The following is a 14,354-nucleotide window of genomic DNA, read 5'->3' as shown; positions in this document are numbered from 1 at the left end:
GCAGTGGGGGCACATACAGGGGATCAGGTTCGTACTCCGGGCAGCTCCCGCTGTCAGCTTCCACCTTGACGCTCTGCTGTCCTTTGCAGCGCCTCACCATTTTAGAATCTCATGACATGTTTCGCAAACTCATCGTATTTTTGAGAGACGAAAACCGATGTCAGGACGTGTGTGAGAGTCTCGAAGGGTGCAATACCCTCTGTCTGATGGGTGAGTATCGGCACCGGGCTGAGTGTTTCACGCGTCAGGGAGTGCTGGAGTGTTTGGCTCGTCAGCATTTTGGAGATAAGAAATTGTTCTTAGTAAAAATCGGAAGTGATTGCAAGAGTATACAGACAGGGAAAATCGACACGGAAGGGGCCTGGGAGGTGGCACAAAGGCTAGAGCACAAAGTTTAGAAGTGTGACATCCTGAGTTCAATCCCCAGCACCAGGTAGCTTCTCTTTGGCAGAGCCAGGGTTCGAGGCCAGGCAGGCCAGACCTTCTGCCCCACACCACACCGCGGGGCCAGCACAGGCGGGCACCCATCCACAGGGACGTGACTGCCCCCCTCGGCTGACCAGGGCTGGGGGAGAGGCAGCCCATCGTCTGAGCCCGCCGCACCGGCTAACCTCTGGCTCTGCAGGCAACCTCCTGCACTTGGGCTCCCTCGGCCCCAGGGTGCTGGAGGAGGAGACGGACGGCTTTGTGAAGCTGCTCACCCAGATGCTGGGCTACTGTCAGAAGTACGTGTCCCAGAAGAAGTCCAACCTGACCCACTGGCACCCCGTCCTTGGCTGGTTCTCACAGTCCGTGGACTACGGGTGAGTCCACGCCGGCCCCCAAGAGCCTCTGTGGCCGTGTCTCTCTATAGTAATGCACGTTTATTGTCTAAAACACAGAGCTATCGAGCTGCTCTTTGCTCTTTTTTTGTCTGTACATGTCAGTGGTTTTTTGTTTGTTTGTTTTCCCCTACAGAAATGAGATTGTAATATTTTGCATGTCCTTTTCAACTGGTAAACAATGAACCTTGTCTATCGGTCTGCTCTATTTCAGATAACAGTTAGGAATTGTCTAGATTGCCATATGTTTTTTTTCTTTTTGCCTCCAGGGTTATTGCTGGGGCTCGGTGCCTGCACCATGAATCCACTGCTCCTGGAGGCCATTTTTCCCCCTTTTGTTGCCTTTGTTGTTGTAGCCTTGTTGTGGTTATTATTGTTATTGTTGATGTCGTTCGTTGTTGGATAGGACAGAGAGAAATGGAGAGAGGAGGGGAAGACAGAGAAGGGGAGAGAAAGACAGACACCTGCAGACCTGCTTTACCGCCTGTGAAGTGACTCCTCTGCAGGTGGGCCAGGAGGACTTGAACTGGGATCCTTACGCTGGTCCTTGCGCTTTGTGCCACGTGCGCTTAACCTCCTGCGACATCGCTCGGCCCCCTAGACTGCCATACGTAGTTGTTAAAATAAATGACTCACAGGGAATAGAAATTACCCCAGATCCTTTACAAGAAGCGGACTATAATTTTTTTTAATTAAGACCTAAAAAAAATTTTTTTGGCAGTGGAGGGTAGATAACAATGGTTCTGTAAACAGACTCAAGCCTAAGGCTCCAGGTTCAATCCCCCATACCACCATAAACCAGAGCTGTACAGTGCTCTGGTTAAAAAATAAATAAGTAAATAAATAAAATGATAATGCCTTTAAAAAAAATTCTTTTTTGAATGCTTGGCTAGAAGAGAGAGTCTCACGTCACAAACTTGGAAGCAAGGCATGTTCCCTGGGCTGAGGTTAAGCAGGTCTTGGGGACAGGGGCAGCTGGGTGCTGATGTGTCCTGCGTCCTCCGCATGTACCGTGAGACAGAAAGTGCAGCCTGGTAAGGCGATTCCCGGATCTTGTCCATTTTCCTCATACCTGAGTGACTTCCGGTCAGTGGAAGTTAATGGCCGGTGGCCAGCCTGTCCCAGTGCAGTGCTGGGGGGGGGGGGGGGCTGGGCTGTTTGTGAAGAGTCGGGTGGAATGTTCTAGGAGGGCAGAGCAGTACACTGAGCAACCTGGTCCCAGCTCTTGTGATTTTCTGGGGGACCTGGAACAAGTCACTTGTCCTCACTTTCCTTTTCTGCAACATGGGGGTAACGTGCTCGGCCCCTCTGATGGGGTTCTCCCAGAGGCCGCAGTAGAGTCTGCATACAGGGCATGCCGCTAGGCCGGTCCATGCCCAGTGGGGGTTGGGGGGCTGTGACCACTGCTACTGGGGACCACAGGAGCCATTACAGGGTCAGGGCCGGGAGGCAGTGATGGGTGTGAGCGTGGTGTCGGCTGAGGAGGCAACAGGCAGACGAGCATCTCAGGAGGCTGGTGGGGACAGACTAGCTGTGAGGAGGGAGGCGGCTTGTGTGGACGGGGTGGTGAGCAGGAGAGGAGAGACTTCCCCGTGCAGTCTCATGGTGACCTGTGGGTCCTGTACTTTGAGAGAGCTGTTGGCTTATTACCTCCACAGCCCTAGTTGCCGCCCTGGAGCCAAGAGGGTGTTCGTGGCCCGCCGCCGGGTGGCACTGACGCGCCTGGTCTCCCGCTCTCTCCTAGCCTTAACGAGTCCATGCCCTTGATCACCAAACAGCTGCAGTCCCTGTGGGAGGTGCCTCTCATCCGCATCTTCTTCAGTGACATCCTGAGCAAGAAGCTGCTGGAGAACCCGGAGCTGGCCCAGGCACAGCCGGCATCCCCGCAGACTGTGCTCCCCGTCAAGAGTGAGTGGCCGGCGGGACTCCCACCCCCCTCCCAGAGGCTCCCAAGCGTGCCCCCATGCTACTCCGTGATGCCAACTGCCCGCAGAGACACTGAGGTGCTCGAGTCAGGGTCACTGTTAGCAAAACAGTGGCAGGATGTCCTTATAGACAGAAAGCAAGGAGCCGGGTGGTGGCACATCAGGCTGAGTGCCCCTCTCTCCACGCCAGGCCTCCTGAAGCGCGCCTTCCAGAAGTCTGCATCCGTTCGCAACATTCTCAGGCCTGTGGGGGGGAAGCGCGTGGACTCTGCAGAGGTGCAGAAGGTTTGCAGCATCTGTGTCCTCTACCAGACCTCGCTGACCACGCTGACCCAGATCCGCCTACAGATCCTCACAGGTTGGCAGTGCCCACACCCTCCCCCCGACATACAGCCACATAGGACAGACAGCGCTTTCTAGGGAGGGCCCCCAGCCCCAGCCGTGCGTTCCTCGTGTCTGCGGTCCTTACAGTAGGAAGCAGACTTGGTATACTTGTCTTCTGCTTCATCCAGGGTCAAGTGTTTATGCATATTTCGTAGCAGCTCTGCTACAGTCATTTCCTGCTTTCTCATTCCTTCCTAACAGACGGGATAGTGGAGTAGCAGAGAGGAAAGCTTCGCTAACCATGCACGGGCCAGCCATCGGCCAGATCTGGCCCTCACTTGCTTTGCTTAATTTTATCATTTGTGTTATTATCACGGTGGGTGTTCAGAGCCCTGCTCAGCTCTGGCTGATGGTGGTACTGGAAATTAAACCTGAGACCTGGTGCCTCTGGCATGAAAATAATTTCTGCAGAACCATTCTGCTGTCTCTGCACTCACTGTATAAATAAAGTTTTATTGGGGACCGGTCACATCCATTTACCACCTGTGGTAAGAGCACGCTGGCTGAAAGCATTGATTGTTGTAGACGACTGTCTGGCTCACACGCCCTCAGACTGCTTACTTACTCTTAGAACCTCTTCAGGAAATAAACTGGCTAGCCCCAGACTGAAAACAGACACAGAGGCAGACCTGGATCCTGTCTTGAGGGCCTGAGACTTGGCCTCCGATTCAGTTTTCCTTCCATACCAAGTGGTGGTGATACTGGGTTTGAGAAGGTGAAGTGTGCAGTGATTAATGCTATCTGGGGCGAGTGAGCCTCCCTGAATAAATAAATGCTCGTTACATCCCTAATTCTCATGCTGAGAACAATTTTCTTTCTTTTTTTTTTAGTGTTCTGTTTTGTTTGGTTTTTTTTTAATGTTTTTTATGTTTATTTATTCTCTTTTGTTGCCCTTGTTTTATTGTTGTAGTTATTATTGATGTCATTGTTGGATAGGACAGAGAGAAATGGAAAGAGAAGGGGAAGACAGAGAAGAAGAAAGACAGACACCTGCAGACCTGCTTCACTGCTTGTGAAGCGACTCTCCTAAAGGTGGGGAGCTGGGGGCTCGAACCAGGATCCTTATGCCCGTCCTTGCGCTTTGCACCATTTGCGCTTAACCCGCTGCACTACCACCCGACTCCCTTTTTAAATATTTTTATTTATTATTGGATAGAGACAGAGAATTTGAGAGGAGAGGGGGTAGGAGAGAGGGGGAGAGAGAGAGAGAGAGAGAGACCTGCCTCCCTGCTTCACCACTCGTGAAGCTTTCCCTCCTGCAAGTGGGGACCAGGTACTTGAACCTGGGTCCTTGGGCACTGCAGTGTGAGCGCTTAACCAGGTGTGCCGCCACCTGGCCCTTGTTTTGTTCATTTATTAGGGTGAAGACAGAAGTTGAGGGAGTGGGGGGAGACCAGCAGCACTGCCTTGCTGTTTGTGCAGATGGAGACTAGAGGTTCGAACCCAGGTCTTTGCATGTGGTGCTGTGTGGCTTCTACTGGGACAGCCACCACCAGGATACTGCTGACAATGATTTCCTCTTCCTTCCTTTCTTTCTTTCTTTCTCTCTTTCTTTCTTTCTTTTTGTTTTTGTTTCCTATTGCCGACAGGGTTGTCTCTGGCACTACAAATCCATCACTCCCAGCAGCATTTTTTCCCCTTTTTTCCCCTTTCTGTTATTCTTGATAGAGCAGAGAGTAATTGAGAGAGGAGAGGAGATAGAGAGGAAAAGAGAAAGCTAAGACACCTGTAGACCTGCTTCACCGCTCATGAAGTGTCCCCATGCAGGTGGGGAGCGAGGGTTTCTGTGCCACCACCCAAGGACACCACCACCTGGCCCTAATAATGATTTTCATAGTAATTGCACTGGCTTTCTCTTACACCCATAGAAGGTTCACTAGAAATTTTAAAATAAAGATTGATTTATTCATGGAAGGAGAGAGAGAGGCAGAACATCACTCTGACACGTGATGCCAGGGGTCAGACTCGGGACCTCATGTCTGAGAGGAATATCCCCATCCACTGCACCCTCCTGGGCCTCAGACTAGGAGAGTTAGTTTTGTGCTTTGCCAGTCAAAGGAAAGCTTGTGGACCAGATGAAAGCCTACCCGCCTCCAATGCGCAAGGATTGGCATGACGATCCCGGTTCGAGCCCCCGGTTCCCCACCTGCAGGGGAGTCGCTTCACAGGTGGTGAAGCAGGTCTGCAGGTGTCTGTCTTTCTCTCCCCCTATCTGTCTTCCCCTCCTCTCTCCGTTTCTCTCTGTCCTATCCAACAATGACGACATGAATAACAACAATAATAATAACTACAACAATAAAAGAACAAGGGCAACAAAAGGGAATAAATATTTTTTTAAAAAGGGAGCCTGGCGGTGGTGCGGCGGGTTAAGCACACGTGGTGCAAAGCCAAGGACCGGCGTAAGGATCATGGTTCAAGCCTCGGCTCCCCACCTGCAGGGAAGTCGCTTCACAGGTGGTGAAGCAGTTCTGCAGGTGTCTATCTTTCTCTCCCTCTCTCTGTCTTCCCCTCCTCTCTCCATTTCTCTCTGTCCTATCCAACAACGACATTAACAACAATAACTACAACAACAATAAAAACGAGGGCAAAAAGGAAATAAATTAATATATATATATATATATTAAAAAGAAAAGAAAGCCCCCCAACTACACACACACACACCCCAGAAGCTCAGTCTTTCTCCTCCCCCAGGTCTCACCTACCTTGATGACCTTTTGCCCAAGTTGTGGGCCTTCATCTGCGAGCTGGGGCCGCAGGGCGGGCTGAAGCTCTTCCTGGAGTGCCTCAGTAGCGACAGCAGTGAGTCGGCGCAGCTCCTGGCCATGCTGATGCTGTTCTGTGACTGTTCCCGCCACCTCATCACGTAGGTTGGCTGCATAGGGTCTCTTCCCTGCCCCAGAGTGTAGAGAGGCCCCCCGTCCCAACGTCCCAGTGTTAGGAAGTGGTGGCCAGCATGATGGGTGCAAGAATTAGAGGAGACTCAGCACTTAACACTTAGAGTGTGACACCCTGGGTGAAGGGACAAGGGGCGGGCCTAGTGGTGGCACAGCTGTTTTAAGTGCACTGGTTACCACATACGAGGACATGGGTTCGATCCTCCGCTCTCCATCTGCAAAGGGAAAGCTCTACAAGTTACAGGTTTCTCTGTCTCTCTTTTTTTTTTTTTTAATATTTATTTATTTTCCCTTTTGTTGCCCTTGTTTTTCATTGTTGTAGTTATTATTGTTGTTGTATTGATTGATGTCATTATTGTACAGGACAGAGAGAAATGGAGAGAGGAGGGAAAGACAGAGAGGGGGAGAGAAAGACAGACACCTGCAGACCTGCTTCACCGCCTGTGAAGCGACTCCCCTGCAGGTGGGGAGCCGGGGGCTCAAACCGGGACCCTTACTCGCGTCCTTGCGCTTTGCGCCACGTGCGCTTAACCCGCTGCGCTACCACCCGACTCCCTCTGTTCTTTCTGTCTTTTCTCCCCCTTTCAATATATCTCTGTCCTATCAAATAAAGAAAAAGGTGAGGGACTGAGTGGTGATGCATCTGGTTGAACACACATATTATAATGTGCAAGGACCCAGGTTCAAGCCCCCAGTCCCCACCTGCAAAAGGAAAGCTTCAGGAGCAGTGAAGCAGGACTGCAGGTCTCTCTGTCTCTCTCCCTCTCTGTCTCCCCCTTTCCCTCTCCATTTCTGTCTTTAGCCAATAAATAAATGAAATATTTTTTAAAAAAATTATTGAAGGGGCCAGGTGGTGGCGCACCTGGTTAAGCACACACATCACAGTGTGCAAGGTCCCAGGTTCAAGCCCCTGGTCCCCACCTGCAGGCGGGAAACTTCACAAGTGGTGAAGTGCAGGTGTCTCTCTGTCTCTCTCTCTAGATTTCTGGCTGTCTCTATCCAATAAATAAATAAATATAATAAATTTTTTTTAAAAAATTATTTAAATAAAGGGGGACACAGACTCTCCCCTCTGGGCCTCAGTCTCCTCGAGTCCCAGCAGCCACTCACACCAGGCTCGGGATATCCTGGGGCACAGGCCCAGCTCTGCACATGCTGGCCTAGCATTTTTGCCACTGGCATCAAACTGTCTCTCTGAGCCTCGGCTTCCAGTCCATGGGCCAACATGAAAGGAAAGACACGAGGAAAGGAATGCCACCTACCTGGTATTGGGCCTGGCAATGAGTGGGACAGTCACCCGTTTAGTCCCACCGGCTGTGACTGTGCGGGCCTACTTGTGCATTTGGTTCTCTCTGACCCACAAAGGCAGGTGCAGAATGAGGTAGAGAGCCTCCCTCAAGCAGCTCTGTTCAGGAGAGAGGACCTTAGCAGGAAGGAGTCTAGGACTTGCGGGCTCAGATGGGGTAAGCACAGTGACCCCTGGCCAGCCAGCGGTGGCTGCAGGAGAGACGTTTCCACAGCTGGAGCAGAGAGCACCTGGTGGTGAGCTAGACTGAACTGAGCGGGCAGTGTGGGCAGCTCTTAAACCCTTAGACCTCCAGTCTCCCGTCTGCTCATTCCTGCCTTTGGAATACCACCAAGTACTTACTAAGGCCACACTGTGTTTCTCATGGCCAGGTGTTTGTTGGTTTAATATTTATTCCCTTTTGTTGCCCTTATTGTTTTATTGTTGTAGTTATTGTTGTCGTCATTGTTGGATAGGACAGAGAGAAATGGAGAGAGGAGGGGAAGACAGAGGGGGGAGAGAAAGACAGACACCTGCAGACCTGCTTCACTGCCTGTGAAGCGACCCCCTAAAGGTGGGGGGCCAGGGGCTCAAACCGCGATCCTTACGCCAGTCCTTGCACTTTTTTTAAAAAGATTTTATTCATTAATTACTGAGAAAGATAGGAGGAGAGAAAGAACCAGATAGCACTCTGGCACACGTGCGGCCGGGAATCGAACTCAAGACCTCATGCTTGAGAATCTAATGCCTTAGCCACTGCGCCACCTCCTGGACCACCGGTCCTTGCACTTTGCGTCACGTGCACTTAACCAGCTGCGCTACCGCCTGACTCTCCATGGCCAGGTTTTGATGAGTAAGAAAAATAGAGTAGTCTCTCGACTTACCTTGCTAACTTTACACCGTGGCCCAGCACAGGTAGGGGAGTGGATCACCCGATGAAGCCTCGTGTCCCCACCACCAGCTGCCACCACGAGCATGTCCGTCTCCTTGTCCATGTGCTTCCCCTGACCCAAGCCCCAGCTTCTTTTGAAGCAAGCCTTAGACACTGTGCCATTTCACCCACTGGTTAGCAGCTCAGAAGCTGTTTCCTGACCTTTCCTTCCTCTCCTAAGGGATACAGATGTCATCCTCTTCCCCTCTTCTCAGTGGGAAGCAGTGAGTAATTTCCTGTCTGGCTTAGGATCCTCGATGACATTGAAGTCTACGAAGAGCAAATTTCATTCAAGCTGGAAGAGCTGGTCACCATCTCCTCGTTTCTCAACTCCTTTGTGTTTAAGATGATCTGGGATGGGATCGTAGGTAAGGTGAAGGCGTCAGTTACTGTCTAGTGGACGCCACGTGCTGGGGGCCACGGCCTCTGACGTCGATTGCTCTGAGCCCGACTGTCCACCAGAGAGGGGCAACTGCACATTTACCCCCATGCTGTACTCCTCCCTCCTCGGTGACCTCTCCCGATAGCAGAGGGGCAGTGAGTCCTCCTCTCCCAGGTGCCCGTCAGGTCACGCTTACGTAAGAAGGGTCATTAAGGATGCTCAGCTTTGCCCCAATCTGCTCTTGGCCGTTTGAGTTGATTTTCACGAAGGCAAAACCTGGAAGTCAGGACACACTTGAGTGAGCGTTCAGCTCCCAAAGTGTTTCCATTTGTCCGGCACGGAGCTTGTGGGTGACACTGGAGGGAGGAGGGGACAGATGGTGTGTAAGGCCCTCGCTTCCCGATCAGCAGAATGGCTCACTTGTCACTTGAACAGCGCACTGCTCTGCCTTGTGCGCAACCCGCCCTCGGGCTCCAGCAGTACAGCATCGGCAGAGGCTTCGCTGCTGCGGTCTCCTTCCCCTCTGCCTCTCTGTCTCGGTCTTAAAAGACAAAAGAAAAGATGCTGCTGCCACTTAGAGCACACCCAGGCAGGCCGCCTCTTAACCCCGTCGCCTCCAGGCTGGATTCAGAAGGGAAATTCTGGAGGAGTGGTGGCTGCGCACAGAGGCTCCGGCCCTGCCCCCCAGTCCTGCCCCAGTCCGTGGGCTGACTCTCCCGTGTGTCTGCCCCACAGAGAACGCCAAGGGCGAGACCTTGGAGCTGTTCCAGTCCGTGCATGGGTGGCTGATGGTGCTCTACGAGCGGGACTGCCGGCGGCGCTTTGCCCCTGAGGACCACTGGCTGCGGAAGTGAGCTCTAGGGCAGGCGGGGGGGCAGTGGGGATGCCTGGGAGCCCCCCTCAGCCCGGCAGCAGGCTCCTGCAGCGCTCGGCACTCCAGTCCCAGGGCAGAGAGGAGCGGCCTCCCCTTCATGCTGGCGCTCCCTCCTCACAAGGAGAACTGCCACTTCTCTTAGGACAAGCTGCCACAGAAGCCGGGTCCCAGTCAGCTTAAGTCCCTGGGGAGGAAAGTTCTCCCAGCTGGCAGTTCCATGACAGTCGTCACCACCCCAGTGAAAATGACAGCCAGCTTTGGGCGGGGGCTCACTGGGGTCCTTCAGCCACAACTGATCACAAGATGACTGTGCTGGTATCGTGATGTGTCTTATATGACTCAGGTGGGACTAGGCCAGCCCTCGTGCACGGACCAGATGACGAGGCAGCCCCGCCATGTGCAGCAGGAGGGCTGGCCACCAGGGGTGGGGCAGCCGTGGCTGCGCCCAGGGCCGGCACTCGGCTGGGTGCGCCCACTGGCCAGCCTGCCCTGGACAAGGACTTTCAAACCCGTGTCTTTCTTTTTGAAGGGATCTCAAACCCAGTGTGCTCTTCCAGGAGCTGGACAAGGACCGGAAACGGGCTCAGCTGCTCCTGCAGCACATCCCCCACGTCATCCCCCACAAAAATGTGAGTCTCTCCTACCACGGGGCTTCTGTGTCTCCCACTTTCGCTGCAGAGATTAGAAGTGAATAGACGATGGTCCAGCAAGCAGCAGCCGGCTGCAGGTCTGGGCCGAGCCTCACTCTGCGCTGAGCAAGAGGGCTGCTGGAGAGCCAGTTGGGGAGTGGGGTGTGCTCTGGGGGGGGGTGCTATGGCCCTTCAGGAAGGGGCCCTGACTCAGGGTGAGGAGGCCTCTGAGCATTCACCCCGGCCTTCCTCGGGCCGAGGGGTACAGCTTTACACAGCAGAGCAGCACCTTGTCTGTCCTCCCAGTGGTGAGGTGCCGTCCCTTGTCTTACGTGGGTCTGCTTTTCTGAACCATCTCCCCTCTGAGAGGCCCTTGAACAGCCACTGAAGCAGAATCTCTACCCACCCCCGAGATTTCAGACAATTCACGTTTGCCTTCTGGTGGTCTGTTTGTCCTGCTGGCATCCTGCTTTCCTAGTTACTTCTTAGCCAAGCGATTTCCAGCCTTTGTCTCCTGGGCCCAGTCCAGTTTTCTGGAGCCTGGCTTAAAGCACCACCTCTCCCTGAACCTGCACATCTGTGAATTCAGCCCTGGGCCCTAGCAGTCTGGTCACAGCACCCACAGTCTCCATTCCCAACACCTGCAGTTCTCAGAGGGCATGCTGGGCCCACAGGGCTGACGTTCTTGATCTTCCAGCTGAAGATCTTGACTTTTCCTATTGGTCTGATCTACGAAACCATAGCTGGCATTATTTCTTCATTCCACTGATGTTATTTGAGGGCCGTTAGGGCACAAACCTCTAACCCAGCACAGGGTGAAAGATCAGGGTCTCCTGCCAGGGTGCACGGGAGTCTTAAGAATTGAGGGGTGGTTCTTACCAAGCAGTAATTGAGAACTATTACTGGTGGGAGCACGGCGAGGTTGGGGACACAGAGTGGACTGGGAGGAAGCTCAGTGACCTTTGTTCTGCTGGATCATTTTTAAACTTTCTGACAGGGAGGAAAACTCACCTTTGAAATGTTTCTGTGTTTAAAATTCCCAGCATCGAGGGCAGGTGCCGCCAAGTAAGCAGCCTGTGTACCTTGCCCGGCGCCAGGCTTCACAGAGGAATACGGACCCCCGGGACACACGTTCTCCTAGGCTGTCCTGTGCTGGACTCGGCTGCAGCCTGACCGCTGCCCTGGCCCCTCTCCTCCCTTGTGTGCAGTCACTTCCCGGGCCCCCAGAGTGTTGGGGGCCTTGTTGTACGGTCCCAGATGTCACTTCTGACCTCGAGCACACGTCAGGCATCTCACGGGGGCGGCACTCAGCTGGACTAGACTTTTGTGCAGTGTTTCACGGTTCACCCTTTTTCTGTCTCGCCCTGGCTCATTCCAGAGAGTTCTGCTGTTCCGCAACATGGTTACCAAGGAAAAGGAGAAGCTGGGGCTCGTGGAAACCAGCTCCGCCTCCCCTCACGTCACCCACATCACCATCCGAAGGTCCCGGATGTTGGAGGTGAACGTGGGAAATGGAGGGCTGGCGAGGGGCAGGGGGCGGTGATTTGTTGCTCTGAGCTCCTGGCACTCACTCATCTAGTGACTCTAAAATTAAGGCCCCGGTGGCAGGAGTAGGGACATTCGCCCCCGTCCTGCTCAGAGGGCTGGTTGGTTAAGCACTCCTCAGTGCAGAGACCCCACAGCACAGGGCTTCTCTTCCTGCCCCCAACAAGGACCCCTGGGCTAGAGCGCCAGACACTTCCTGCCTCAGAAATGAGGGCAGGACCCGACACATGCACACTCCACACATCCCGGCATGCACTTCCTCAGGCCCCAGCCATGCGGGCAGAAGCAGGAGTGGAGCTCTTGCATTTGCCGAGCTCACTGCAACGGAGAATTGTCACAACTGGAAGTTCTTTGTAGACGCAGACTTAGAAGAAGTGAAATAAACCAGTGCCAGGAGAAAGTGCCCCCCCCCCACAGCTCATATCCTTTTTTTTTTTAAATATTTATTTATTCCCTTTTGTTGCCCTTGTTCTTTTATTGTTGTAGTTATTATTATTGTCGTTGATTTCATTGTTGTTGGATAGGACAGAGAGAAATGGAGAGAGGAGGGGAAGACAGAGGGGGAGAGAAAGACAGACACCTGCAGACCTGCTTCACCACCTGTGAAGCGACTCCCCTGCAGGTGGGGAGCTGGGGGCTCCAACCAGGATCCTTATGCCGGTCCTTGCGCTTCTCACCATGTGCACTTAGCCCGCTGCGCTACCACCCAGCTCACAAGCTCATGTCTTAACCATGTGACAGGTCCTGGGTTCAAGCTCTGGCATAACATGGGAGCGCCGTGTGCTGGTGGAGCAGCGCTGAGCTCTCTCTCCTCTGTCTACCTCTCGCCTTTGTCACTTCTCTCTGTACACAGACAAGTCGGGGCCGGGGGTTTGAGCCTTGGAGACTGCTCAGAAATAATCACACATGGGGTCCCGAGTTCACTCTCTAGCACCACATCTAAAAAAGAACAAGTGGGAGTCGGGCGGTAGTGCAGCGGGTTAAGCGCAAGTGGCGCAAAGCACAAGGACCGGCGTAAGGATCCCGGTTCGAACCCCTGGCTCCCCTCCTGCAGGGGAGTCCCTTCACAGGCGGTGAAGCAGGTCTGCAGGTGTCTATCTTTCTCCCTCTCTGTCTTCCCCTCCTCTCTCCATTTCTCTGTCCTATCCATCAACAATGACATCAATAACAACAACAATAAAAACAAGGGCAACAAAAGGGAAAAAAAGTAAATATAATAAATAAATAAATAAGAACAAGTGAGTGTTCCAGGTGGCATGAGATAAAGCACTGGACTCTCAAGCATGAGGTCCTGAGTTCAACCCCTGGCAGCACATGTACCAGAGTGATGTCTGGTTCTTTCTGTCTCCTCCTATCCCGCTCAGGTTTGAGCCCAGCCCCTGCCACAAGGGAGGAAGTTCTGTGCTGTGGTTGCTTTCCATCTCTCTGTCTGTCTCACTCTTGTCAGTTCGGAAGGCAGTGAAGTGGGTAAAGTGTTAGACTGTTGGCTTCACCGTGCCAAGGTCCTGAGTGTGACCCCTCGAGTTGCATGGGCCAGAGGAATGTCCTAGTTTTCTCTGTTTCTCTCTCTTTTTTTTTTTTAATTTATTCCCCTTCGTTGCCCTTGTTGTTTTTTTTTTTATTGTTGTAGTTACTATTGTTGTTGTTATTGATGTCGTCGTTGTTGGATAGGACAGAAAGAAATGGAGAGAGGAGGGGAAGACAGAGAGGGAGAGGAGAAAGACACCTGCAGACCTGCTTCACCGCCTGTGAAGCGACTCCCCTGCAGGTGGGGAGCCGGGGGCTCGAACCGGGATCCTTACACCGGTCCTTGTGCTTTGCACCACGTGCGCTTAACCCGCTGCGCTACCGGCCTGACTCCCTCTAGTTTTCTCTCTTACCAGCTCTCTAGCGTGCTCTCCCTCTCTCCTTTTCTCTCTCTCTCTCTCTCTCTCTCTCTCACACACACACACACACACACACACACATATTAGTAAATAAACACTTAGAAATAAACACTTGTCCTGGAGCATTCAAAGCCCAGAGACATCCAAAACAAGAACAAATGAAATGGCCCACTTAAGCCAGATCTGGGTCACCACAATGCAGTCACTGTGTAACTCAAAGAAAAACCCAACTGTGTTTTAACTGTGTTAGAAGTGCCCTTCCTGGCACTTTAAAAGAAAAAAAAATGTTAAGGGGCCAAGCGGTGGCACACCTGGTTAAGCACTTACATTACAGTGAGTAAGGACTCAGGACTCAGGTTCAAGCCCCTGGTCCCCACTTGCAGGGGGAAACTTCTTAAGTGGTGAAGCAGGGCTGCAGCTATCTTTCTGTCTCTGTCACTCTCTCCCTCCCCTCTCAATTTCTGTCTGTCTCTATCCAGTAATAAATAAATAAAGATGGTTTTTACATTTTTATTATTATTATCTTTATTTACAGGATAGAGACAGCCAGAAATTGGGGAAAGGGGAAACAGAGAGGGAGAGAGAGACCTGAAGCCCTGCTTCACCACTCAGAAAACTTCCCCCTGTGGGTGGAGACTGGAGGCTCGAACCTGGGTCCTTGTGCATTATAATGTGTGCTCAACCAGCTGTGCCACCACCCAACCCCTCCCTTCCTGGCCCTTTTTGCAGCAGACACAGACACGCCTCTTATGCCCCTGAAAGTCTTCAGCCCTGACACACCCAGGCAGGCCGGACAGC

General features: G+C 52.7%; 1 protein-coding gene across 4 annotated transcripts in view; it reads left to right on the top strand.

Moving 5' to 3' along the window:
* Positions 1–14,354, top strand: part of UBE3B (ubiquitin protein ligase E3B) — a 42,632-nt gene that overhangs the window by 18,599 nt on the left and 9,679 nt on the right. For all 4 annotated transcript variants that reach the window (XM_016189182.2, XM_007525248.3, XM_060192560.1 and 1 more), the window contains exons 11-19: positions 90–210; positions 626–803; positions 2,566–2,729; positions 2,937–3,104; positions 5,822–5,993; positions 8,490–8,608; positions 9,358–9,472; positions 10,026–10,125; positions 11,504–11,623. In XM_016189182.2, coding sequence (XP_016044668.1) covers positions 90–210; positions 626–803; positions 2,566–2,729; positions 2,937–3,104; positions 5,822–5,993; positions 8,490–8,608; positions 9,358–9,472; positions 10,026–10,125; positions 11,504–11,623 — 1,257 coding nt within the window. The remainder of the gene's footprint in view (positions 1–89; positions 211–625; positions 804–2,565; positions 2,730–2,936; positions 3,105–5,821; positions 5,994–8,489; positions 8,609–9,357; positions 9,473–10,025; positions 10,126–11,503; positions 11,624–14,354) is intronic.

Source organism: Erinaceus europaeus, chromosome 6, assembly GCF_950295315.1.
Source record: "Erinaceus europaeus chromosome 6, mEriEur2.1, whole genome shotgun sequence".
NCBI classification, from domain to species: Eukaryota; Metazoa; Chordata; class Mammalia; order Eulipotyphla; family Erinaceidae; genus Erinaceus; species Erinaceus europaeus.
The sequence above is the reverse complement of the archived record's forward strand: the minus strand, read 5'-3'. Positions and strand labels throughout refer to the sequence as shown.